At 46.3% G+C, this 26,641-nt stretch overlaps 1 protein-coding gene across 1 annotated transcript in view; it reads right to left on the bottom strand.

Moving 5' to 3' along the window:
- itga3b (integrin, alpha 3b) overlaps positions 1 to 26,641 on the bottom strand; it is a 56,823-nt gene that overhangs the window by 7,264 nt on the left and 22,918 nt on the right. Inside the window, exons 2-20 of the mRNA XM_036946427.1 lie at positions 12,321 to 12,448; positions 11,167 to 11,249; positions 10,176 to 10,425; positions 9,933 to 10,031; positions 9,391 to 9,595; positions 8,495 to 8,688; positions 7,471 to 7,559; positions 6,523 to 6,659; positions 6,220 to 6,309; positions 6,064 to 6,131; positions 3,229 to 3,371; positions 2,469 to 2,615; positions 2,288 to 2,385; positions 1,435 to 1,603; positions 1,238 to 1,312; positions 1,045 to 1,124; positions 816 to 893; positions 540 to 642; positions 88 to 264 (exon numbers count right to left, since the gene is read on the bottom strand). Of these exons, the coding sequence (XP_036802322.1) occupies positions 88 to 264; positions 540 to 642; positions 816 to 893; positions 1,045 to 1,124; positions 1,238 to 1,312; positions 1,435 to 1,603; positions 2,288 to 2,385; positions 2,469 to 2,615; positions 3,229 to 3,371; positions 6,064 to 6,131; positions 6,220 to 6,309; positions 6,523 to 6,659; positions 7,471 to 7,559; positions 8,495 to 8,688; positions 9,391 to 9,595; positions 9,933 to 10,031; positions 10,176 to 10,425; positions 11,167 to 11,249; positions 12,321 to 12,448 (2,413 nt within the window). The remainder of the gene's footprint in view (positions 1 to 87; positions 265 to 539; positions 643 to 815; positions 894 to 1,044; positions 1,125 to 1,237; positions 1,313 to 1,434; positions 1,604 to 2,287; positions 2,386 to 2,468; positions 2,616 to 3,228; positions 3,372 to 6,063; positions 6,132 to 6,219; positions 6,310 to 6,522; positions 6,660 to 7,470; positions 7,560 to 8,494; positions 8,689 to 9,390; positions 9,596 to 9,932; positions 10,032 to 10,175; positions 10,426 to 11,166; positions 11,250 to 12,320; positions 12,449 to 26,641) is intronic.

The following is a 26,641-nucleotide window of genomic DNA, read 5'->3' as shown; positions in this document are numbered from 1 at the left end:
TTATAACACACTGGTCCCAGTTGGCCATAGAGATACAATATAATTTGGTGGCCTGTATAGAGCCTCAGAAAGACTCTGGTAACTCACTGTGAGGTTGAGAAGATTGACGATGTCCCCTGGAGGGACACAGTGGGTCTCAGTTGTCCCCTTGGTGACGATCTCAGTCAGGTAGAGAAGCCACTTCCCACTGGTCACCTCGAAGGGCCACTCAAACTCTACGGCCAGGATCCCCAGCGCCCCCAGAGGCTCTCCCTCCACTGACACCTGGTGGTAGAAGGGTGGTATCAAAGTCACCACAGGACAGACACAGGGCAACAGGACAGATATCGATATAGAAATACAATGTATACAAAGCTGACAGGATTCCTCATTCTGTGACAGCAAAGCATGTCTGTTCTACATAAAGAATTGGCAAAGTCTTTCCATCCACATATTACCTCACAATACTGTTACGCCTACAAGTACAGGTCAGAATGTAAGGGAAACATGACTCACTAGCCCACAACATGGCTGACGTTAGCTAAGTGTTGGTGTCTCACCTTGAAGGTGTATTCCACAAGACTGCCCACGTCACTGGTCGTGTTCATAGCTGATTCTCCCATCACCTCCCCGCTGAAGTAGGTCTGGACCAGGGGATTCTCTCTGTTTAGAGAGGGAGAGAAGGGGAAGAAGAAGAGAGAAGAAGAAGGATAAGGGAGGGGGTCAACAGAAGTTAGTTGGCTACAGTGTTATACCTCCTTATCCATTTTGAATGAATCCAGCCACACAGCATGGCATCAGGACAACATCAAACATGTGTTTAAAGTTCCACTTACATGGAGAAGGAGGTCTGGATGGAGGTCTCAATCAACAGAACCACAGACACCGGGTACAGGTCATTCTGCTCACTCAACCTGGGGAAACAACACCGACACAAGTGTTTATTCAGCGAGCTTACCCACTTAACCCTATTCATATTTCAACCTTGGACATAAAGACTGACTGTTGCCGATCTGATAATGAGTTCACGATATAGAGCGACGACAAATGCCTCCTGTTACTTACGTGGACAACAGCAACTGAGACTCAATCTCCCTGGTTTGGAGGTTGATCCCTGTTGTTTCAAAGATGAGCTGCAGAGAGACCTGCAAAACCCCGGGATGGTCATAATATTTGAACTACTGCCAATCAATATTCCAATAGGTTCAAATTAATGCATGTATAAATTATACGTGGAATAACAACACCGTGGCCTTACCTTCTCATTGCTCCTCAGTGGATTCCCCAGCTCACACATAACAGTCTCTCCAGCACGGCATTCTACACCAGTATCCTGCACATAATATAGGTATGGTACTACTATCTGCATGTACAGGACGTACTGCAGTTAAAGGAGCAATTCAAGTCAACAGCCAGAATTCCCCCTAACCCTCTGTCACCCTCCGGTGGACTTACATGTGAGCGCACGCCAGAGTAACGGAGCGTGGAGGGGGTGGAGATGTTGAGCATGGCCTGGTGGGCGTCCTCAGCTACCTTCCCAGGGCCTGGCACGTTAGTTATCTCCACAAGTAGCACCACCTTTTTCACATTACTGCTGTACTGCAGCAATTGGCGTTTCCCCTGACTGCGTACAAACAGAGAGCAAGCATCACAGTTCATGCATGATTTATTTAGCCTTTATTTTACTAGGCAAGTCAGTTAAGAACAAATTCTTATTTACAATGACGGCCTACCCCGGGCCGATACTGGGACAATTGTGTGCCGCCCTATGGGGGCTCCCGATCACGGCCGTTGTGATACAGCCCGGGATCGAACCCGGGTCTGCAGTGACACCTGCGCTACTCGGTCCCTTAAATTATTAGGGGCCTTATACAAAATACTGCACCAGAGAGAGACTGTGTTGAATCTGAAGCACTGTGGTCCCCACCATTTTTTTTTTTAGGTCTACCGGGGTCACACTATATTTGGATAGTCCATCTGTAGATGCTCTACGGATTGTCATACTATCAACAAACTATCTGTTGATAAGCAACTGCTTCCTGAAGTTAGGTTAGGGTTTTCGGGTAAGTTTTAGAATACGGGTAGGGTTTAGGTTAGAGTTAGGATAATGGTTAAGGTTAGGGTTAGTAGATAGTCTGTAGAGTGGACTATGCAAAGAAATTGTCACCAACTATTCTACATGATTGGGGCTTGATCAAGTCTCGATTAATTCAATTCCAACTTACAGTTATTAGAGTAAACTTAATTTTCAACGTAGTCAGACTGATACCCGGTGTTTTACATATCTTCCTCTGTGTTTTCCACATACCTGGGGTAAGGCTTCAGTAACTCGTTAGCAAACGCTGCTGTTAGCTGCAGGTTACTGGTGCACCTGTTGTCTGAGCCACACTCCTTCTGGAAGTTGATCTGCAAAGGAGGAGAAAGAGTTCCAAAACGTACTCATCACTACATACATACTCGATGGAATTATTCCTAAGTCCGTAACATACCTCTTTCCTCTCAGTCACTTTCTGTTTGTGGCTCAGTACAGGGTAGGAGTCCAGGTTCTGCAGGGCCTTTCTAACTTTGGGTTTCTGCTCATCCAGGGACACGTTGAGGGAGAAAACCACCGGCTCCAGTTTGTCCCTCACAGGATCCTGGAGATGATGATATAGATGAGTGTGTGTGTGGTCATATGTGTGTGTGTGTGCCTGTGTGAGCAGTCATATACAGTGCACTCGGAGAGGATTCCGTTTTGGTGCCCTTTCCCAGATCTGTGCCTCGACACAATCCTGTCTCGTAGCTCTACAGACAATTCCTTCGACCTCATGGCTTGGTTTTTGCTCTGACATGATACGGTTAACTGTGGGACCTTACATAGACAGGTGTGTGCCTTTCCAAATCATGTCAATTCAATTGAATGTACCACAGGTGGACTCCAATCAAGTTGTAGAAACATCTCAAGGATGATCAAAGGAAACAGGATGCACCTGAGTTCAATTTCGAGTCTCATAGCAAAGGGTCTGAATAATTACGTAAATAAGTAAATCTGCTAAAATTCTTTAAAACTTTTTTTCGCTTTGTCATTATGGGGTATTGTGTGTAGATTGATGGGGGAAAAAAATATGTAATACATTTTAGAACAAGACTGTAACGTAACAACATGTGTAAAAAGTCAAGGGGTCGGAATACTTGCAAATGCACAGTATGTGTGTGTGTGTGTGTGTGTGTGTGTGTGTGTGTGCATGCGTGCGTGCGTGCAGTATTTACCTCTAGTCTGAGCTCCAGCACCTGACACTCGGTCTTGGGAGATGGCATGGTAAGGAGGCCTGTGTAGGTGGCAAGCTTATTGACAAGGAAGAGAACTCGAGGGCTCCGGCGATGCATGTCGGCTTCCACTGTGTACTTCACCACTGCAAAGGGAGGAAAAACAAAAGTAGTTAGATGTACAGCCATACATACAGTACACCCCCCTCCATACTGTATGTATTTAGACAGTGAAGCTTTTTTTCTATACTCCAGTTTCATATTAGGGGACATTATAGCATGTCAGCTTTTAGTTGAGGGTATTTTCATACATAAAGTGTATCTGTTTTACAGTTTAGAAATGAAAGCACTTCAGGTTTCAAGTCCTCCCCATTTAAAGAAGTCCTAAGTACATTTTTATATTTTAGCAGACATTCTTATCCAGAGCAACTAGGGTTAAGTGCCTTGCTCAAGGGCACATCGACAGACTTTTCACCTACCCGGCTCGGGGATTCAAACAAGCAACCTTTCAGTTACTGAACCAACGTTCTTAACTGCTAGGTTAAATTCACTTATAATGTATTCAAAAGCTTATTATTGGGTCCCATATTGCTTGCATGCAATGAATACATCATGCTTGTGACTGCACAAACCTGTTGGATACATTTGCAGCTTGTTTTTGCACAGTAGGAACACAATGGTGAATACTGTCTTGTGCCATTTTAAGTAAGAACAGAATATTTTTCTTATGCTTTATTGACAGACAGAGTAGAAACAGTGGGAGATGAAGTTGGAAGGCAGCACACTGGGATTGAACTCTGGCCTCCAGCTGGGAGTCACATATCTGCATGGAGCTAGGAGTGTTACCACAGGACCACAGCGCCACACTAGTGGAAGGTTCTGAACATTTCTACATTCATGTGAATGCTACCATGATTATGGATAACCCTAAATGAATCGTGAATAATGATATGTGAGAAAGTTAGATCGTACCCCAAAATGCTAACCTCCCCTTTGTTGGTCATGTTTTATTGAAGCCTCTGACTAATCATTATTTATTAAGAACTTTTTTTTTAAATCATGGCATTACCAGTTTCACATGTTTAACCCTTTTTCTTTTTTAGTTACAGTCTTTGTCTCATCACTGCAACTCCCGTACGGACTCCAGAGGGAAAAAGGTTGAGAGCCATGCAGCCTCTGAAACACAACCCAACCAAGCCACACTGCTCACTTAACCCAGAAGCCAGCCACACTGCTCACTTAACCCAGAAGCCAGCCACACTGCTCACTTAACCCAGAAGCCAGCCACACTGCTCACTTAACCCAGAAGCCAGCCACACTGCTCACTTAACCCAGAAGCCAGCCACACTGCTCACTTAACCCAGAAGCCAGCCACACTGCTCACTTAACCCAGAAGCCAGCCACACTGCTCACTTAACCCAGAAGCCAGCCACACTGCTCACTTAACCCAGAAGCCAGCCACACTGCTCACTTAACCCAGAATCCAGCCACACTGCTCACTTAACCCAGAATCCAGCCACAACAATGTCTCAGAGGAAACACCTGGTGACCATGTCAGCATGCATGCGCCCGGCCTGCCACAGGAGTCGCTAGAGCACAATTGGACAAGGACATCCCTGTCGGCCAAACCCTCCCCTAACCCGGACAAATTGTGTACCGCCCCATTGGTCTCCCAGTCGCGGCCGGCTGCGACAGAGCCTGGACTCAAACCGGGATCTCTAGTGGCACAGCTAGCAACTGCGACGCAGTGCCTTAGACCACTGCACCACTCGGGAGGCCGCAGTTTCAATTTTAATAGTTCAGAAACATCTTATCTCACCACTTAGAAAGAAAGTTACTCCAGTCATCATTCACCATTCAGTTACTATTGGGCAAATTATAACTAAAACCCAAAACCCAACCAAAACCCAACCAAAACAAACAACAAATGCATCCAAAGAGTTTGTAGAGTCACAAGCGTGATGACGTCATGGGACCCAATGCTACTTTATTCCACTGTAAGTGAATTTGTCCAAGTACTCATGACTTATTCACATGGGGAGACTAGAAACATAAAGTGATTTAATAAAAAATAAAAAATTGGTAGTAGTTACAGTCTTCTCTCATCGCTGCAACTCCCGTACGGACTCAGGAGAGGCGAAGGTCAAGAGCCATGCGTCCTCCGAAACTCAACCCAACCAAGCCGCACTGCACATCCAACCCGGGAGCCAGCCGCACCAATGTGTCAGAAGAAACACCGTACACCTGGCAACATGGTCAGCGTGCACTGTACCCGACACAGGAGTTGCTAGTGCACAATGTGCACGAGGATATCCCTGCCAAGCAAACCCTCCCCAACCCGGACGACACTGGGCTGAATGTGCACTGCCCCATGGACCTCCCGGCTGCAACAGAGCCTAGGTTCAAACTCAGAATCTCTGGTGGCTCAGCGAGCACTGCGATGCAGTGCCTTGGACCACTGCGATGCAGTGCCTTGGACCACTGCGCCACCCGGGAGGCAGGGCTTTCATCTTTAAACAGTAAAACAGTATGAAAATACCCTCAAATAAAAAGTTACATTCTGTACTGTCACCTCATATGAAACGTTCGATCTCAAATCCAAAATGCTGGGGTATAGAGCCAAATGTAAAAAGTTAGCTTCACTATCCAACACAGGAGGTTGGTGGCAACTTAATTGGGGAGGACGGGCTCGTGGTAATGGCTGGAGCAGAATAGGTGGAATGGTATTAACTACATCAAACTCATGATTTCCATGATTTCCTCACCAGTCTCCTGTGCTGTTCAAATACATATAAAGGCGAGTGCATTAGTCCGTATTAGAAAGGGAATGAAACTCACTGATGTTTTTCTTGAAATCTTTGTTTCCATTGCTGAGTGTGTAGGAGAAACACACTGTCACAGTCACACTGTAGAAGACATAGAAGAGACATTAGTCAAATAACAGTTGACATGAATTTACTTCATACAGCGTGATCTGAGAGGAACCTTTCTCACCAGGATTTGTTTCCACGGGGACAAAGGTTAGGGTCCACAATCTCTGGCAGCACGGTGAAGTTCTTAGAGAGATGGATAACTGGACGAGCCCTGGAAATGAACAATGTCAAAAGGTTACTCGAAGAATAAGAAGACAGGGACAACAATAAAGATATTATTATCAAGAGAAGACGTGCTGGAGAGACAGGTGAAATAAAGTGAGACACAAACCAGATCCTGGATGAATATATCCAAGTTTGTTATGGCAGTTTTAGCTGATTCAATTCAATTCAATACATACTGTATTTATTGTCCCCAACTTACCTGAGCAGAGCGATGCGGTCATCCAGAGAACCAACCAGGAGGTCAGGGTAACTGTTCTCATCCATGTCCATACCTCCACTGATGGAATAGCCAAAGGTCTGGAACCCACCACTACCCACTGACTTCCCCTCAATAACCTATAGGGAGCAACACGAACACGTTACAAACTACATAGATTGTGATACAGTATCTTTCCCCCATTTCCCTGCATTCAACTCTGTTCTCCCCGTCCTTTTGGCTTCATAGCAGATCATGTATTGTGCATTACTGGGGGAATATTAATGAACTATGAACTATTCATGTATAAAAGGAATCAAACCAGTCTAATGTACCTGTTTATATCTGATTGTCAAACAAATCACTTCAAAAAGTAGGTTACCTTCGCACATTCATTCAAAATAATTCCAGAATCCGAACAGTGCACTGCGCACCCGCCAACTTTCCTTCAATTCGCAAATGGTTGAAACTATCTCATTGGAGAAAGCATCGGAGCGAGCGAAACAGCGCCCCTCTGTCTTACTATATGTAGCCCATGTATCTGATGCTGTCTGGCCAAAAAGATGCCATACTCATTTTGGCTGGAGCGCATCAGATACATGGTCTACACATACATGTCCTCCGCCTCTACGATGAGGGCAGTATTATCAGCAGCACCTGTGTTTTTACTAAAGAAATGCATATCGTATCCTCTTAGAGAGTCTAAGGGCCCGAGGCTAGGTGTCTACTAAGCTATATGGAATTGTTTCAAGATGGTCATACCAAGGATCATTTAGCTATTTGATTTTGAATTTTAGGACCCCTGCAGGTATCCCAAAAAATAGTTTAAAAACGCGAATTATTTATTATATATACAATTATATACAGGTACTTTTTTTTATTGCCCAGCTCACGAGGCCCCATGATGATGTGAGGCCTCTTCTGCCTGATGCTAAGTATGCCAGTGTGTACCTGACTAGGCTCCTCAGAGATTCCCTTCTTGCTTCCCATCCAGATGTAGACATTCCCAGTCTCATGGAATGGGGCTCCTACTGCAAAGTCTATAGAGGACAAATAGGCATTGGAAATACATGACCATACATTTTGAAAATGACCAATTAAGTTTGCTTCAACAATTAATAATCTGCATATTTGATGCATGTAATACATTAAGTAAGTAGTGTGTAGAATACCATCTCTGATAGGCAGAGAGCAGAGCGAGAGCAGAGAGGAAGAGGCAAAGCGAGAGGTTTTACACCCGCCAAAATGTGTTTCTATGGGATTATTTTGGACCTAAGCTTGTTGCCTGCCTTTCCGCCTTCTGGAAAACGACTCCCATTGTTAGGGCGGAGACATGATCATCTCATCATTATTTACAGATCTCTGCCTATAGTTCCAGTGTAAGCCCTTGTGCTGGCTGTATTTCGCCACTAGGTGACAGCAGGATGACAGTAGAAATGTTTTTAATGGCCTGGAGAGCCATTTGTGACATTCCTTGCTATCCGGAATCCTTTGGATGTCCAACTCTGATGTCCAACTCTAACCCCATTGAAGGTTACATATAAAATGGTTTAGGTAAGGGTTAAGGTTAGGGTTGGGTATGGGTTATGGTTAGGGTTAGGTTAGGGACATTCCAAGATCCCAGAAAACCCATTTTAACCTGTCTGATTACACCAATGCTATTTCCCTCTATCATATTGGTGAGACTGTAACATTTAACCACGCACGTCCAACAATAAGAGTCTGAGCTTGGATCAGAATCACACAATGGATTCTGATAGGAAGTTAACCATACAGTGCATCTTTCCTCCTCCCTTCTTTGTAGAAATCACTGATTAGAATTGACCGGACAGGTGAAAGCCACGTGGTGGAGCCCTTGCGTTCACCTGCCCAATCATGTGAAATCAGTGATTACTTCAAGTAAAGGAGGAAGGAATTATTCCCTTTTAAGGAATTTGAACAATGCCCAAAAGGTTACCCGTTATGGTAGGCCTACCTTGGAATCCATCTTGGTTGACGTCGCCAATGGCTGCCACGGCGAATCCAAAACCAGATGCCGTAGGACCCTTCAGTACCATGCTAGGTGTCTTCTGGAAAGAGCCGTTCTCATTCATGAAGACGTACACCGCTCCTCCCTCCTCCTTCTGACGGTCAAAGTAGAATGGGGCACCTACGATCAGGTCATTCCAGCTAGGATGGTGCAAATGAAAACACACAAATATTAACACACAACCGTACACATTCTGTATCATTGTAGCATATAGGATCATAATCATTATATGGATTACCAACCATTTTACCCACCTTATTCTTCATTCTAATTGGCTTTTATAGAGGGCAAAAAAACCTATGACATGCTTTATATCTTTTGGCTTGTCTTTTGTACAGCCAAAATATTTTCTTGACAATGTGTTATTCAGTATAATCTTTTTCTCGGACATGCTGACAGACCATGAACACAAATGCTCAAGGTTTTATTCATGTATTATGAGAAATTGAGAGCACACATGCCTCAGCCATAATGTCATGTCAGATACCGTATCAGAGGTGGTGAAACGACGAGGACAACCTCTCCAATTCAACCACTACAGTACTGTATTCTCTGCATCACTGGTCAGGTAGAGTGTGTATTCCAAATAGTAGAGGTAAACGCTACAGATGACGGGCTATCGGTAAATTTGCATTTTATTGAGTGATACAATTCAAACTCAATCAATCCAGTATCAAAAGAATAACAAACAGTTCTCAATACTATTCTCAAAAGATTAGCATATGCTATTCTTTTGCCTCTGAGTTTGCTATTGTTTTGTTCTAGATAATCAAGCTTTTGGCATATGGCACACTGAGAGATGCACTAAAGCTGGGGATTTCCTATGGACAGTGATGACATACTTGTCATTGTTGAGGTCGGTGACAGCTAGGCTGTTCCCAAAGTACGAGCCCACTTGTTCTCCTGGGATGATGAACATGGTCACCAACGCTATGTTGCCCTTCTTAGCCAGCATCACTGAGCCCTTGGATTCATCTCTGGGAGACCCCGTCACTACCGTGAAGTCGTCTTGACTCAGCAGCTTCTTGTCCTCATTGACAGAGTAACCTGTGGTGTTAAAACAACATTAAAACAATGTTACAGTACCATTTATGGCAGGTAGGGCTAATCATCGCCCTTCTGCACAAAGGCCAAAGGTAACTTCCTGTGATACAGTTGCCACTATGCTAAACGGAGCGCCGCCATCTAGATAGCATCGGTAGTTCCTTTTTCTAGTTCTCTTTCAATTCATACGTTCAAAAAGATGTTTATCTTTCTGAATGGGGGAGTGGTTATGTTTGAGAGTGTTTTGAAATGGAAGAGCAAGAGACACTCCCTTACAGTAAGCTTCCTAGTCTACCCTGTTAATCCAGAATTGGCTCTACTAGCCAGGTCACTGATATACCCATGTAGCTGTATCGTCTGTTCAGTTGCCCAAAGTCTTTGACACTTGAGTCCCACGCGTTTCCTGGCTCAGGGTCTCTCCACGTTACATGAACGTTGCCTAGGTAACAAAGACAAAAGAAAACGATACAGTTTCACATGAACTTTTAAGCCATGACCTTCCAGAAACGCGTCCAGAAGAAACCTTGTTTACTATGTTACGTCTAGTCTATGAGACCGGGCTGTAACTCCTTTTGGTGCCCACCTTGCCACACGTAGCTGCCCACAGAGCCGATGTAGACGTCCGTGTCGGTCATGCCCCCCGAGATGCCCATGTTGCACAAGCCCTCCAGATCCATGTCGAAGTTGGGGTTGCACACCTCGTAGCTGTGGTCCTGCCACTCGTCGTTGGGGTCGAAGGTCAGGTCATTGCCCCTGACGTAGCACTTCCCCACCATCCGCAGCTGCTCCTCCGCGCCCCCCCACACCACCTTCACGTAGCGATGCCCACAAGCCTGGACACGAATTAGACATTACAACGCAGGAGTAACTTTTTGTTCTAGTAGTGGTATAATTGAGTAAATTTGACATTTTTTACAGTAGCAGGTGTAATAAGATGAGTTTGCTGTAAAACCTTAGTGCCTATGTCAAATGTAGGTAGGGCTGCTCATTTGAATTTCCTGTCTTTATATGTCAATTAGAACATCGTTTTTTGTATTTAATATTATGTCTTTATTGACCAAACAACAACCTTTTCTTCCCATACTGTTGCATTGTGGTCATATCACTGTAGTGAATCCTGAACTGTCAATGCAGCTGAACACTGGGACACAGAACATATGCAAACCAAATACATGGTCAAACAGCAGGCCAGAGACTCTGAATATGTGACCTACAGTATGTACTAAGTTACCAGTGTTTTTCATACTGCATGTATATAGTGTATTGTGTATTTGTATGTAGGTTTCACAACGGACAATAAAGTATATCGCATCGTATATTGTATCGTATCTAGTGTCTAAGCCTATGCTTTATCTATGGTCTTAAATTGACCTTATCTTACCCTCACATGGCTAGCCTTACCAGGAACAAACTTGATGTCCATAACTCAAATTTTGGCATAAATCATGAACTGATGTCACTGTCAAAGACAGATCTGTGCGAAATGTTTTGTTATAAGCATCTAGTATCTCAAGATAGGAGACGGTCCCCTTTCAGTGAGGAAAGAGAACCAGAGGGTGTTGTCCCACTCTCACCAGCACTCGACCCCCTGGCAGGTCTCTCTGGCTGGCCACAGTCACTCCCAGCCACATCCCCTCCACCATCTCAGACGAGTCCGCTGTGGGAGACACACATCACACTCATTGCTTTAAAGGGAATGCTTTATCTTAAATAGAAACATAACGCTGTGAACTGTTGTCTTCTGCGACTGTTAATTATCATGACCGTATAGTCACATCAGGAGTGATCAATAATAAGTTACTGGTTGACTCAATGAACAAAGAATGAATCGTGTATTCAATGTAATTAAAAGATTATAAAGCTTCCAGATGTACTTTTTTTTTTACACTTACATGAAAAGTAGCAACAGAGCAGACATATACATACGACAATGTCTGACTGTTATTTGAAACTTAAGGTTCCAACTGAACAAACCCCAAAATATAACAACAGGATGTTCATCATGAAAGTAAGACACCTAGCAACAAAAACAGCAGCAGTCTCATCCAATGTGGATCAAGCCTGAACAAGTGTAAACCCCAAAAATGTACAGAGACTGACTAACATCAAAAAGTGCATTATCATTCTTACTTTCAGCCTCTGAGGCTATAATTGCCTCCTCGGTGAGTCAGTCTACCGTAACCTTTAATTAAGACTAATTCAATATGTTCCTACTTGGAGCATGTCTTTCAGAGATGACAGAGGCTAATACTTGCTGGTTGGGCTTAGCCTATCAGGGCAGAGGTAAGGGTTTGGGAAGCAGGGGAATTTGTCTAATTTGATAGTCTACCTTTGGGAGCAGGAGGCATTCTGCTTGGTCTGGAATAAGTATGAGATAGCTAGACCTTGATATCAAATACAGTGTTTTTTAAAAATGTATTATTTTAGATACAGAGCAGTGTCAGAAACTGACAGTAAATGCTTTGGCAAGTTTGTATGGATTGTTTTTGCAATTTTGAAAATTCCACATAGAGAATTCCACTCAAGGGTGAATCCCCACTCAGGTGAGTGAACCCAGTCTCCACAGTAACACATAACATACAAAGCATAATTCAGTGGTTCTAACAAACACATCCTTATCTAGCCACCTAAAGAACCTCCCAACCAAGCCCCATGTCACCCATTCAACCAGGAGAACCCTTTTATATAGAGAGGACACTTCAATGACAGTGAGAGTGCCAGTACTTACTGGAGCTGACCAAGTCCATCCTTTCACAGTCGTTAAGCTCTGTGGTGACAGGACAGGAGTAGATGGCGCCCGTCTCATTGACGTTCCTCAGAGCCAGGGCTTTCTCCTTGGGTGCTCCTGACAGGAGACTGAGTACAGACAGACAGACAGACAGACAGACAGACAGACAGACAGACAGACAGACAGACAGACAGACAGACAGACAGACAGACAGACAGACAGACAGACAGACAGACAGACAGACAGACAGACAGACAGACAGACAGACAGACAGACAGACAGACAGACAGACAGACAGACAGACAGACAGACAGACAGACAGACAGACAGACAGACAGACAGACAGACAGACAGACAGACAGACAGACAGACAGACAGACAGACAGACAGACAGACAGACAGACAGACAGACAGACAGACAGACAGACAGACAGACAGACAGACAGACAGACAGACAGACAGACAGACAGACAGACAGACAGACAGACAGACAGACAGACAGACAGACAGACAGACAGACAGACAGACAGACAGACAGACAGACAGACAGACAGACAGACAGACAGACAGACAGACAGACAGACAGACAGACAGACAGACAGACAGACAGACAGACAGACAGACAGACAGACAGACAGACAGACAGACAGACAGACAGACAGACAGACAGACAGACAGACAGACAGACAGACAGACAGACAGACATAACAGAGCCATAAAGTCTGTCAGGTTTATAATATAGCCTACTGTATATCAACATAGGGAACATAGGCATTCATGACAGGAACTATAATTCATGGATATTCACGATTAGGAACTATCACTCTAGGAAGTTGGAACTATTTGATTCAGAAACTATTTAATACAGCAAAACTGTTATTGTTCATCTTGTACAACAACTTGGGACACGTAGCTAGAATTGTTTGACTTCACTTAATGATTTGGTCAGCCTTCTCTAGCCCACCCCGACCATGTCTTCCCCACAACCACCCACAAAGCCTCTGGGCTGGGAGAGAGCAACCACATGACCTTTAAAATTTCTCAGAGGGAGGAGATCAGAGTGTGGGGGAGCCAAAGCATGAACCATGGTACAAGTCTGGACGCAACAGACAGCGGCTTAGGGAGCCAACCCTGTCTTTTTCTTCACTCACCCGGACAGCCACAACATTAGCACCAGGGTAAAAAAGCTGTGAAGCAGCCAGCGTTATCTACAAGGGAACTGACCCTGTGGCTAGCCGCAGCATTCACAGTCAGCACACGATTTATCCAACCTAATTTGTATAAATGAAGTAAGTATGTAAGCATGAGATACATTTGCATGAAATATGGTTAGCGATTAGCTAAGATGCTAAAAATGAATCAATGTTGTCAATGAAGAAATAAAGCACTGAGTGGGACTATGGTCTGTTGTGAACAGTCCCAGCTCAATGGTCAAAATATCCTACTCCATTGCTCCATTTGACTTGAAATGGTTCATTTTCCAAAATCAACCTTCACAAAGTGTTCACCGTGTGACTGTAACATTGGGTCGTGTTGTTGGCACAACTCGCTGACGTCAACAGGAAGTGGGCTGAGTGTTTTTGGTGCCTTGAGTTAAAACTCAAGTCTCACACCCATGTAAATATCAGGGTTCATACCTCACTGAGAAGTAAAAGCAAATCCATTGCAGAGTGGAGAGATAGGAGCCGCCCAAAGAAGAAACACGGCCTACATTCAAGGAGAGTGCTCTATGTTGAGAAATACAAAGAGAGTTTCAAAGTAAATGTCTTAAGCTTCTGAGGGGAGTGGCAGGATTTCATTTGAGGTATAGGCATTTGAAGGGAGGATGAGATAGTCCAGGTGAATATTTCAAAGATGTCCAGACGTGATAAAAATGACTCAGATAACATACAGTTCACCTTGTGAGTCATACTGGTGAAAACATTAAGGGGTGGTTTGTGTGTATAAAGTGGAGATTGTGGACCGTGAGCCTGGCACCACCAGTCCTACAAAGGCCTCAGTGTTTATTCACTTAACACGACACAGGATGGCTAGCCGACCTTCCCAAACGCCCACATCAGGTACCCTTACTGTTTATCAAAAATAACATATGCCATTTCCCAGATGCTTTTATCCAAAGTAACTTACAGTCATGTGTGCACACATTTTACCTGTGGGTGACCCTGGGAATTGAACCCAGGAATTACAAGCACCATGCTTTACCAACTGAGCCATATAGGACCCCATTAGAAAGGTGAACACTAACAGCAGTCTACACATAACAGAACTATACTATGTCATATGCCAAGGGGGTTTTCCTGGTCATGTGACCTGAGGAGGAGAAACCTCCTGTCTCATGTCACACAGTGACAATGTACAGAAGTCTCCCACTACTAAATGGACCAAGGTAATTCAGCCCACATAAGACTATACAATAAACATGGACTCGAAAGAGATATAAAGACAGACTACTGGTGCAAGGGTATCCTGCGCCCAACCGTTAGAGAAATTACTGGCATCCCCTCTCCCAAGAACATGGCTCTGACATACTTCAGCTACAACAGCAATCACTGCCTCATCTGAAACAGCGACGGGAGCCAATTATCCCTCCTTTCTCTCGATGTGCATTATCAGCCATTAATGAATTATCTTGCCTGGGTGATGACAATTGGGGCCAATGTGACCCAGGTCTGCACACTGTGCACGACCCTGTGCCTCTTACTGGGACTTACGAGAAGTGTTCCCACACACAGTAGGCTCTTTAGGGAGGCAGAGAGACTTTGGCTCTGGGGGTCACTCTGTAGCCAGGCTGTATCTGAGATTCCACAGACAGTCGCAGGACCAGACAGATATGCTGTAGTAGGACCCAGCACTAGGTTTAAAGAAAGGAGAGGCCCATTATGCAGCAACAGGGTTGTGTGTGTGTATATATATACACTGCTCAAAAAAATAAAGGGAACACTAAAATAACACATCGTAGATCTGAATGAATGAAATATTCTTATTAAATACTTTTTTCTTTACATAGTTGAATGTGCTGACAACAAAATCACACAAAAATTATCAATGGAAATCAAATTTATCAACCCATGGAGGTCTGGATTTGGAGTCACACTCAAAATTAAAGTGGAAAACCACACTACAGGCTGATCCAACTTTGATGTAATGTCCTTAAAACAGGTTAAAATGAGGCTCAGTAGTGTGTGTGGCCTCCACGTGCCTGTATGACCTCCCTACAATGCCTGGGCATGCTCCTGATGAGGTGGCGGATGGTCTCCTGAGGGATCTCCTCCCAGACCTGGACTAAAGCATCCGCCAACTCCTGGACAGTCTGTGGTGCAACGTGGCGTTGGTGGATGGAGCGAGACATGATGTCCCAGATGTGCTCAGGTCTGGGGAACGGGCGGGCCAGTCCATAGCATCAATGCCTTCCTCTTGCAGGAACTGCTGACACACTCCAGCCACATGAGGTCTAGCATTGTCTTGCATTAGGAGGAACCCAGGGCCAACCGCACCAGCATATGTTCTCACAAGGGGTCTGAGGATCTCATCTCGGTACCTAATGGCAGTCAGGCTACCTCTGGCGAGCACATGGAGGCCTGTGCGGCCCCCCAAAGAAATGCAACCCCACACCATGACTGACCCACCGCCAAACCGGTCATGCTGGAGGATGTTGCAGGCAGCAGAACGTTCTCCACGGCGTCTCCAGACTGTCGCGTCTGTCACATGTGCTCAGTGTGAACCTGCTTTCATCTGTGAAGAGCACAGGGCGCTAGTGGTGTATTTGCCAATCTTGGTGTTCTCTCAAATGCCAAACATCCTGCACGGTGTTGGGCTGTAAGCACAACCCCCACCTGTGGACGTCGGGCCCTCATAGCACCCTCATGGAGTCTGTTTCTGACCGTTTGAGCAGATACATGCACATTTGTGGCATGCTGGAGGTCATTTTGCAGGGCTCTGGCAGTGCTCCTCCTGCTCCTCCTTGCACAAAGGCTGAGCTAGCGGTCCTGCTGCTGGGTTGTTGCCCTCCTACGGGCTCCTCCACGTCTCCTGATGTACTGGCCTGTATCCTGGTAGCGCCTCCATGCTCTGGACACTACGCTGACAGACACAGCAAACATTCTTGCCACAGCTCGCATTGATGTGCCATCCTGGATGAGCTGCACTACCTGAGCCACTTGTGTGGGTTGTAGACTCCGTCTCATGCTACCACTAGTGTGAAAGCACCGCCAGCATTCAAAAGTGACCAAATCATCAGCCAGGAAGCATAGGAACTGAGAAGTGGTCTGTGGTGATCACCTGCAGAACCACTCCTTTATTGGCGCTGTCTTGCTAATTACCTATAATTTCCACCTGTTGTGTCTTCCATTTGCACAACAGCATGTGAAATTTATTGTCAATCAGTGTTGCTTCCTAAGTGGACAGTTTGATTTCACAGAAGTGTGATTGACTTGGAGTTACATTGTGTTGTTTAAGTGTTCCCTTTATTTTTTTGAGCAGTGTATATATGTATGTATGTATGTAGAGTCAGACACCTGTGTGGGCCTTTGTGTGTGTGTTCACACACTGGAATGTGCAGTAGCTTGTTTGAATATATGTCTGGCTGCTAAATCTTGAGACAAGGCCACCCAAGGAGATATTCAATTGAAAAGTCACACCAAGGGTGAATACAAGGACTTATGGATAAAGTCTAAGTGTAACGGCTTTCTTTCTGGGAATGAGAGGAGGACCAAAACGCAGCGTGGTTGAAGTTCATGGTTCTTTAATAAGAGACACTTAACATGAGCAAACTACAACACAATAAACGTGGCAAAACCGAAGCAGCCCTATCTGGTGCAGAAAACACAAAGACAGGAAACAACCACCCACAAATCACAACACAAAACAGGCTACCTAAATATGGTTCCCAATCAGAGACAATGACTAACACCTGCCTCTGATTGAGAACCATATCAGGCCAAACATAGAAATAGACAAACTAGACATACAACATAGTATGCCCACCCAGCTCACGTCCTGACCAACACTAAAACAAGGAAAACACCAAAAGAACTATGGTCAGAACGTGACACTAAGTCCTTTATAAATGTCAAATATGGGGCTTGCTATTCCTGTGGGAAAACTCAACACCATTTACATGGATTAGCCGGCCTCGACAATACCCGGGAGACAATAGAGTTATAGCCCTTTGCTCATTGTGAGAAAGTAAACAAAACAATATACAAAACACTGGATTCATTATTGTTGTCCAAAGCTGTGAGGAATTGGGGCACAGAGTTCACTAACCACTAATCTGGGCAATGGGAAGCTAGGGCCAGTGAACTGCTGGAATAGCACACTGGAATAGCACACTGAATGTCCTCACTAGCCCTCATCTCCAGCACTGCAGCACGTTGGTCACCTTTTGTTTATTTTGGCAATTCAACCCTGCTGCTAGACAGACTTCACACCCATAACAATTCTCACATGTAGACCACAAGAGGTTGGTGGCACCTTACTTGGGGAGGACAGGCTCGTGGTAACTGCTGGAGCGGATAGGGGAAATGGTATCAAACACATGGTTTCTATGTGGTTACATTCCAATCGCTCAGTTCCAGCCATTATTATGAGCCGTCCTCCCCTCAGCAGCCTCCACTGATGTAGTCATGTTTTTGAAAGTCCCCTTTAGACAACATAGAGAACATGTAAATAGAGTTACTAATCGGGTTTCATTTAATTAAAGTTGCTTTGCAGATTAAAGCTGGAATCCATAGTGGGGAAACAGCCACGTCCTTTTTTAGCGATATTACAACAAGACACTTACCTCAAACAACGAACCCCCCCTCCCCTCGGACATCATTGCACATGCGATAAAACAGCAGAGTTTGTATTACGATCCTTTTTTACTACGATGATGGATGCTCCTCTCGTCTCCTCTGTTTCATAACCACTGGGCGACCGATGGCCTGGTTTCCCCTTCCATCTTTAAGGAATTGTCACGCCCTGACCTTAGAGATCCTGTTTATGTCTCTATTTTGGTTTGGTCAGGGTGTGAGTTGGGGTGGGTATTCTATACTCTATTATTTGTATTTCTATGTTTTGGCCGGGTAGGGTTCTCAATCAGGGACAGCTCTCTATCGTTGTCTTTGATTGAGAACCATACTTAGGTAGCCCTTTCTTCCACCTGTCTTGGTGGGAAGTTGACTATGTTTAGGGCACATAGCCTGGTTTTGCAGTGGTTATTGTTTTGTTCGGTGTCTTTTTTTCCCCAAATAAAAAGAGAAATGTAGGCTCATGACGTTGCACCTTGGTCCTCTTCCTTTAACAGCCGGGACAGGAATAGGCAACATTAAAGAAATGTGACAACCAGAAAACATAGTTTGTAAAAAATCAAGTACAAAAATTGTCTCCTTATGAGCATGTTGTGACATTATTGTAGCTATCCTTATCGATGATAGATTACACACAACCCTCAAAGTCTCTCAATATAAAACACCCACTGTATCCTGTAAGCAGTTGAGCTCAAAAACAATGGCAATGTTGTCTATTCTTGACCTTCACTCAATAATATTCTCTCGCTTATTCAAATTGAAACAATATGGCCACCCATATTTCCCACTCTGCTCATCACCTTTTAATATACAGTCTCAACTCTCTCTCTGGATCAGGAACAGGGTGGTTGGAGCTGCATTCCAACTCAAAGGACATGTTGAAATGTGCCCCTCTGGCCTTCCTTAACCAAACATTTGCTGTAGATCACAAGGTGCGTCGCCTCTGCATTCTTGAAATGTAGGGCTCTATTCAATCTGTGTTGCTGAAGCGCTACAGATTCCGCGATGGAAACGGTAAGGTCATTTCAGATTGAGCCGACGTGTGCAGGGATTACTGTGATACAGTCTCTGCTTAAAGCGGGAACGCTGCCTTTACATGTCGATCACGCTGCAAAGCCGAACCTCCACGATGCAGATTGAACCCTTTAGAGAAAAAAGAAGTTGGAAAGAGGAGTGTCTGAATGAATCATATTCTTATCAAAATGGTTGCAATAATGCGATAACCTTTTCCACGAAGAGTTGCTGAGTCACAAATGACCATTCTATGCCAGACTTGCATAAGACAAGGTGTCATCTTAGAACAGAGGAGGGAGAAAGGAGAGAGGGGTAGGGGAGAGAAAGAGAGAGGAGAGAGAGAGGGCGGGGGGAGAGGAGAGGAAGGGATGGGGGAAAATGAGAAGGGAGAGGTAGAGGGGAAAGAGAACTGCATAGCCAGACAAAGGAGAAAGTGACACTACAAGCAAGGCGGAGGGTGTCTTGTTTTGGTAAACAATCCTCTGTCTTCCAGACACCTAAGCCAACACACTTCCAGTCGCACCCCTACAACATGTTGGAATGGGGCCATATAATCTCCTTCACTGCCGATTCTCTCCCTCCTCAGCTTCAAATCAAACGTCTTACGGTCTTTGAATACCCGGGAGAAGACATCGTTCTGTGGAAGAACTACTACAACCAAAAAAAATAGTTTGAATTGCTGGGTCATCTCTCCTGTTCGTCTGAATGCTGCAAAATACTTAAAAGACAAGTCCAGACTCCACACAGTGCCAATGAGACAGGTCTACAAAGGAGCATAGTTCCTGTCAGGGTGCATCCATCTCTCTCCAGTCTAAACAGTGGCGTGATAAGGTATGACACAGGGCTGGTGGAAATAGACGATAGCCATCGGCCCAGCTGGACTGGCACCCTGCCCGAAGAGCCTGGAAGTGTGAGTGGGTGTGTGTGTACGCATGATTGCATGCGTGTGTGTGCTAATGCCTGTGCCTGTGCCTGTGTGTGTGTGTGTGTGTGTGTGTGTGTGTGTGTGTGTGTGTGTGTGTGTGTGTGTGTGTGTGTGTGTGTGTGTGTGTGTGTGTGTGTGTGTGTGTGTGTGTGTGTGTGTGCATGCGTGAATGAGTGAGTGTTTGTGCATGCCCGTGTGTGCGAGCATGCATGTACTGTGTATGCAGGTGATTGATCACCTGTCTAGATAAGCCCAGGGAACCTGTTCGTCATGGGGACCAATAGCAGGTCTGAGATCAGGCTTACTGTTACGGTGCGTGAATGAGGACCCAAAAGCGAATCAACTTAAACAGAGCTTCTTTAATTACCAAACATAGGTAGGCTCAGATGGACCGGCAGATTCTGACAGGACAGGACAAGGTTACAGCAAACATGATGACAGTCTGGTTCAGGCATGAATGACACAAACAAACAAGAATCCGACAAGGACAGGAGCAGAAACAGAGAGAGATATAGGGACCTAATCAGAGGGAAAAAGGGAACAGGTGGGGAACGGGGTGAATGGGTAGTTAGAGGAGACAAGGGACAGCTGGGGGAAAGCGGGGGAGAAAAGGTAACCTAACACGACCAGCAGAGGGAGACAGGGTGAAGGGAAAGGACAGAGACAAGACAACATGACAGTACATGACAGTACCCCCCCACTCACCGAGCGCCTCCTGGCGCACTCGAGGAGGAAACCTGGCGGCAACGGAGGAAATCATCAATCAGCGCACGGTCCAGCACGTCCCGAGAGGGAACCCAACTCCTCTCCTCAGGACCGTACCCCTCCCAGTCAACTAGGTACTGATGACCACGGCCCCGAGGACGCATGTCCAAGATTTTACGGACCCTGTAGATAGGTGCGCCCTCGACAAGGATGGGGGGGGGGGGGGGGGGAAGACGAGCGGGGGCGCGAAGAACGGGCTTAACACAGGAGACATGGAAGACCGGGTGGACGCGACGAAGATATCGCGGAAGAAGAAGTCGCACTGCGACAGGATTAATGACCTGAGAGATACGGAATGGACCAATGAACCGCGGGGTCAACTTGCGAGAAGCCGTCTTAAGGGGAAGGTTCTGAGTGGAGAGCCAAACTCTCTGACCGCGACAATATCTAGGGCTCTTCGTTCTACGCTTATTAGCAGCTCTCACAGTCTGCGCCCTATAACGGCAAAGTGCAGACCTGACCCTCTTCCAGGTGCGCTCGCAACGTTGGACAAAAGCCTGAGCGGAGGGGACGCTGGACTCGGCGAACTGAGATGAGAACAACGGAGGCTGGTACCCGAGGCTACTCTGAAAAGGAGATAGCCCGGTCGCAGACGAAGGAAGCGAGTTGTGGGCGTATTCTGCCCAGGGGAGCTGTTCTGACCAAGACGCAGGGTTGCGAAAAGAAAGACTGCGTAAGATGCGACCAATAGTCTGATTGGCCCGTTCTGCTTGACCGTTAGACTGGGGGTGAAAGCCGGAAGAGAGACTGACGGAAGCCCCAATCAAACGGCAAAACTCCCTCCAAAATTGAGATGTGAATTGCGGACCTCTGTCCGAAACGACGTCTGACGGAAGGCCATGAATTCTGAAAACATTCTCGATGATGATTTGTGCCGTCTCTTTAGCAGAAGGAAGCTTAGCAAGGGGAATGAAATGAGCCGCCTTAGAGAACCTATCGACAACCGTAAGAATAACAGTCTTCCCCGCTGACGAAGGCAGTCCGGTGACAAAATCTAAGGCGATGTGAGACCACGGTCGAGAGGGAATAGGAAGCGGCCTGAGACGGCCGGCAGGAGGAGAGTTACCGGACTTAGTCTGCGCGCAGACCGAACAAGCAGCCACGAAACGACGCGTGTCATGCTCCCGGGTGGGCCACCAGAAACGCTGGCGAATGGAAGCAAGCGTACCCCGAACGCCAGGGTGGCCGGCTAACTTGGCAGAGTGAGCCCACTGAAGAACGGCCAGACGAGTAGGAACGGGAACGAAAAGAAGGTTCCTAGGACAAGCGCGCGGCGACGGAGTTTGAGAGAGTGCTTGCTTTACCTGCCTCTCAATTCCCCAGACAGTCAACCCGACAACACGCCCCTCAGGGAGAATCCCCTCGGGGTCAGTGGAGGCTACTGAAGAACTGAAGAGACGAGACAAAGCATCAGGCTTGGTGTTCTTAGAGCCCGGACGATAAGAAATCACGAACTCGAAACGAGCGAAAAACAGCGCCCAACGCGCCTGACGCGCATTAAGTCGTTTGGCAGAACGGATGTACTCAAGGTTCCTATGGTCAGTCCAAACGACAAAAGGAACGGTCGCCCCCTCCAACCACTGTCGCCATTCGCCTAGGGCTAACCGGATGGCGAGCAGTTCGCGGTTACCCACATCATAGTTACGTTCCGACGGCGACAGGCGATGAGAAAAATACGCGCATGGGTGGACCTTGTCGTCAGAGAGGGAGCGCTGAGAAAGGATGGCTCCCACTCCCACCTCTGACGCGTCAACCTCGACAACGAACTGTCTAGAGACGTCAGGTGTAACAAGGATAGGAGCGGATGTAAAACGATTCTTGAGGAGATCAAAAGCTCCCTGGGCGGAAACGGACCACTTAAAGCACGTCTTGACAGAAGTAAGGGCTGTGAGAGGAGCTGCCACCTGACCGAAATTACGGATGAAACGACGATAGAAGTTCGCGAAGCCGAGAAAGCGCTGCAGCTCGACGCGTGACTTAGGGACGGGCCAATCAATGACAGCTTGGACCTTAGCGGGATCCATCTTAATGCCTTCAGCGGAAATAACAGAACCGAGAAATGTGACGGAGGAGGCATGAAACGTGCACTTCTCAGCCTTCACAAAAAGACAATTCTCTAAAAGGCGCTGGAGGACACGTCGAACGTGCTGAACATGAATCTGGAGTGACGGTGAAAAAATCAGGATATCGTCAAGGTAAACGAAAACAAAGATGTTCAGCATGTCTCTCAGGACATCATTGACTAATGCCTGAAAGACAGCTGGAGCGTTGGCGAGGCCGAAAGGAAGAACCCGGTATTCAAAGTGCCCTAACGGAGTGTTAAACGCCGTCTTCCACTCGTCCCCCTCCCTGATGCGCACGAGATGGTAAGCGTTACGAAGGTCCAACTTAGTGAAAAACCTGGCTCCCTGCAGGATCTCGAAGGCTGAAGACATAAGAGGAAGCGGATAACGATTCTTCACTGTTATGTCATTCAGCCCTCGATAATCTATGCAGGGGCGCAGAGACCCGTCCTTCTTCTTGACAAAAAAAAACCCCGCTCCGGCGGGAGAGGAGGAGGGGACTATGGTACCGGCGTCAAGAGCTACAGACAAATAATCTTCGAGAGCCTTACGTTCGGGAGCCGACAGAGAGTATAGTCTACCCCGGGGGGGGGGTGGTTCCCGGAAGGAGATCAATACTACAATCATACGACCGGTGTGGAGGAAGAGAGGTGGCCCTGGACCGACTGAACACCGTGCGCAGATCGTGATATTCCTCCGGCACCCCTGTCAAATCACCAGGCTCCTCCTGTGAAGAAGAGACAGAGGAAACAGGAGGGATAGCAGACATTAAACATTTCACATGACAAGAGACGTTCCAGGAGAGGATAGAATTACTAGACCAATTAATGGAAGGATTATGACAAACTAGCCAGGGATGGCCCAAAACAACAGGTGTAAAAGGTGAACGAAAAATTAAAAAAGAAATGGTTTCACTATGATTACCAGAAACAGTGAGGGTTAAAGGTAGCGTCTCACGCTGAATCCTGGGGAGAGGACTACCATCCAGGGCGAACAAGGCCGTGGGCTCCTTTAACTGTCTGAGAGGAATGTCATGTTCCCGAGCCCAGGTCTCGTCCATAAAACAGCCCTCCGCCCCAGAGTCTATTAAGGCACTGCAGGAAGCTGACGAACCGGTCCAGCGTAGATGGACCGACAAGGTAGTGCAGGATCTTGAAGGAGAGACAGGAGTAGTAGCGCTCACCAGTAGCCCTCCGCTTACTGACGAGCTCTGGCCTTTTACTGGACATGAAGTGACAAAATGACCAGCGGAACCGCAATAGAGACAGAGGCGGTTGGTGATTCTCCGTTCCCTCTCCTTAGTCGAGATGCGGATACCTCCCAGCTGCATGGGCTCAGCACCCGAGCCGGCAGAGGAAGATGGTAGTGATGCGGAGAGGGAGGCGACGGAGAGCGCGAGCTCCTTTCCACGAGCTCGGTGACGAAGATCAACCCGTCGCTCAATGCGAATAGCGAGTTCAATCAAGGAATCCACGCTGGAAGGAACCTCCCGGGAGAGAATCTCATCCTTTACCTCTGCGCGGAAACCCTCCAGAAGACGAGCGAGCAAGGCCGGCTCGTTCCAGCCACTGGAGACAGCAAGAGTGCGAAACTCAATAGAGTAGTCTGTTATGGATCGATTGCCTTGACATAGGGAAGACAGGGCCCTGGAAGCCTCCTCCCCAAAAACAGATCGATCAAAAACCCGTATCATCTCCTCCTTAAAGTCTTGATACTGGTTAATACACTCAGCCCTTGCCTCCCAGATTGCCGTGCCCCACTCACGAGCCCGTCCAATAAGGAGAGATATGACGTAGGCGACACGAGCAGTGCTCCTGGAGTAAGTGTTGGGCTGGAGAGAAAACACAATATCACACTGGGTGAGGAACGAGCGGCATTCAGTGGGCTCCCCAGAGTAACACGGCGGGTTATTGATTCTGGGCTCCGGAGATTCGAAAGCCCTGGAAGTGGCCGGTGGATCGAGGCGGAGATGGTGAACCTGTTCTGTGAGGTTGGAGACTTGGGTGGCCAGGGTCTCAACGGCATGTCGAGCAGCAGACAATTCCTGCTTGTGTCTGCCTAGCATCGCTCCCTGGATCTCGACGGCTGAGTGGAGAGGATCCGAAGTCGCTGGGTCCATTCTTGGTCGGATTCTTCTGTTACGGTGCGTGAATGAGGACCCAAAAGCGAATCAACTTAAACAGAGCTTCTTTAATTACCAAACATAGGTAGGCTCAGATGGACCGGCAGATTCTGACAGGACAGGACAAGGTTACAGCAAACATGATGACAGTCTGGTTCAGGCATGAATGACACAAACAAACAAGAATCCGACAAGGACAGGAGCAGAAACAGAGAGAGATATAGGGACCTAATCAGAGGGAAAAAGGGAACAGGTGGGGAACGGGGTGAATGGGTAGTTAGAGGAGACAAGGGACAGCTGGGGGAAAGCGGGGGAGAAAAGGTAACCTAACACGACCAGCAGAGGGAGACAGGGTGAAGGGAAAGGACAGAGACAAGACAACATGACAGTACATGACACTTACAGGGCCCGCATAGCGTTGAGGTTTACATGATAACCCAGTGTTCATTGACAACCAGTGATGTGCAGTCAGGGTAGTAGGCAGAATAGGAAGTACTTACCCTGAGATAAACTAATAAAGAAAGCAGTTATGAAAAGCCAAATAAGAAATACAATTATATATTTTTTAAGTCACTATTTTTGGATATCTAATGTTTTTTCTCAATGATTCTGGTGGTTTTTATGCTACAAAAATCCCCAAATGTGCTAAAACTGCACCAGAAGGCGCCAGGGCATTCATGCCTTCCTTTCCAGCCATTCAAATACATTCAAATCGTTGACGCCATGGCTGTTCCTGAGTCCAGTCACTGTTAACAGACAGGGTCAGCATAAGCGTCGTTGCTTCGCCTAGCTTAAAGTAGCTTCATTGAGGCTATTTCATATTTTGCGCATGCATATTGTCTAAACAATGTTGCGTGGGTATTTCCTGGGGTAAGCTGTGCACATTTGGGCGTGTCAACATAATGTGGCCCTCGCTTCCCTTGAACTTAACAAAGATAGCTAGCAAAAACAATCTGACAAATGGACACTATTGCACCTCAAACTATTTTCCAAGTTGGAATAATGTAACGTGCCGTTTGGAGCGTTCGAAGAGTGGAAAGTCAACTATAATGACAGTTAAGACCAGACAGACAAAGGCAGCATACAGGAGCTCTACACACAATACCTGACATGACAAGCAACCACCATCTCCCTCGCTGCTAGCTGTCAGGCAGGCGAACAGTGAGTACTGGACTGTCCACTTGTCTGAAACGTCATTACCAATTAATACTTTTTACACAGACTTTTACACATCTTGGACATTTAATTTTGCTTTGTGGACATAATAGGAATGTGTCCGTGTGAAAATTTTATTTTTGGGGATGTGTCTCCCTGCTGTGTGCCTGCAGAATAAAATAATGAGGGTTCTGCTGTGACTTCTACAATGCTGTCGCGAGAGGTTCACCAGACAAATGGACTTAATTTACAAGCAAAGGTAGGCCTAAATGCATTTTCCTTTGCAATTTGCAGGTTCGGCTACAGTTGAATCATGAGAACAGACAACATCCCTTTGAATGCATTTGAACTATCAAGCAAGATTTTTGGATTAGACACTTTTTAAAACATTTTGAACTGCATTTTTCAGTCATTTCGATTGTCGATATGGACATTTCATTAGAACCTTATGTATTATATACAGTGGCAAGAAAACCTATGTGAACCCT

This window comes from Oncorhynchus mykiss, chromosome 16 (assembly GCF_013265735.2).
Source record: "Oncorhynchus mykiss isolate Arlee chromosome 16, USDA_OmykA_1.1, whole genome shotgun sequence".
Classification (NCBI taxonomy): Eukaryota; Metazoa; Chordata; class Actinopteri; order Salmoniformes; family Salmonidae; genus Oncorhynchus; species Oncorhynchus mykiss.
Note: the sequence above shows the minus strand (reverse complement) of the source record. Positions and strands in the feature narration are given on the sequence as shown.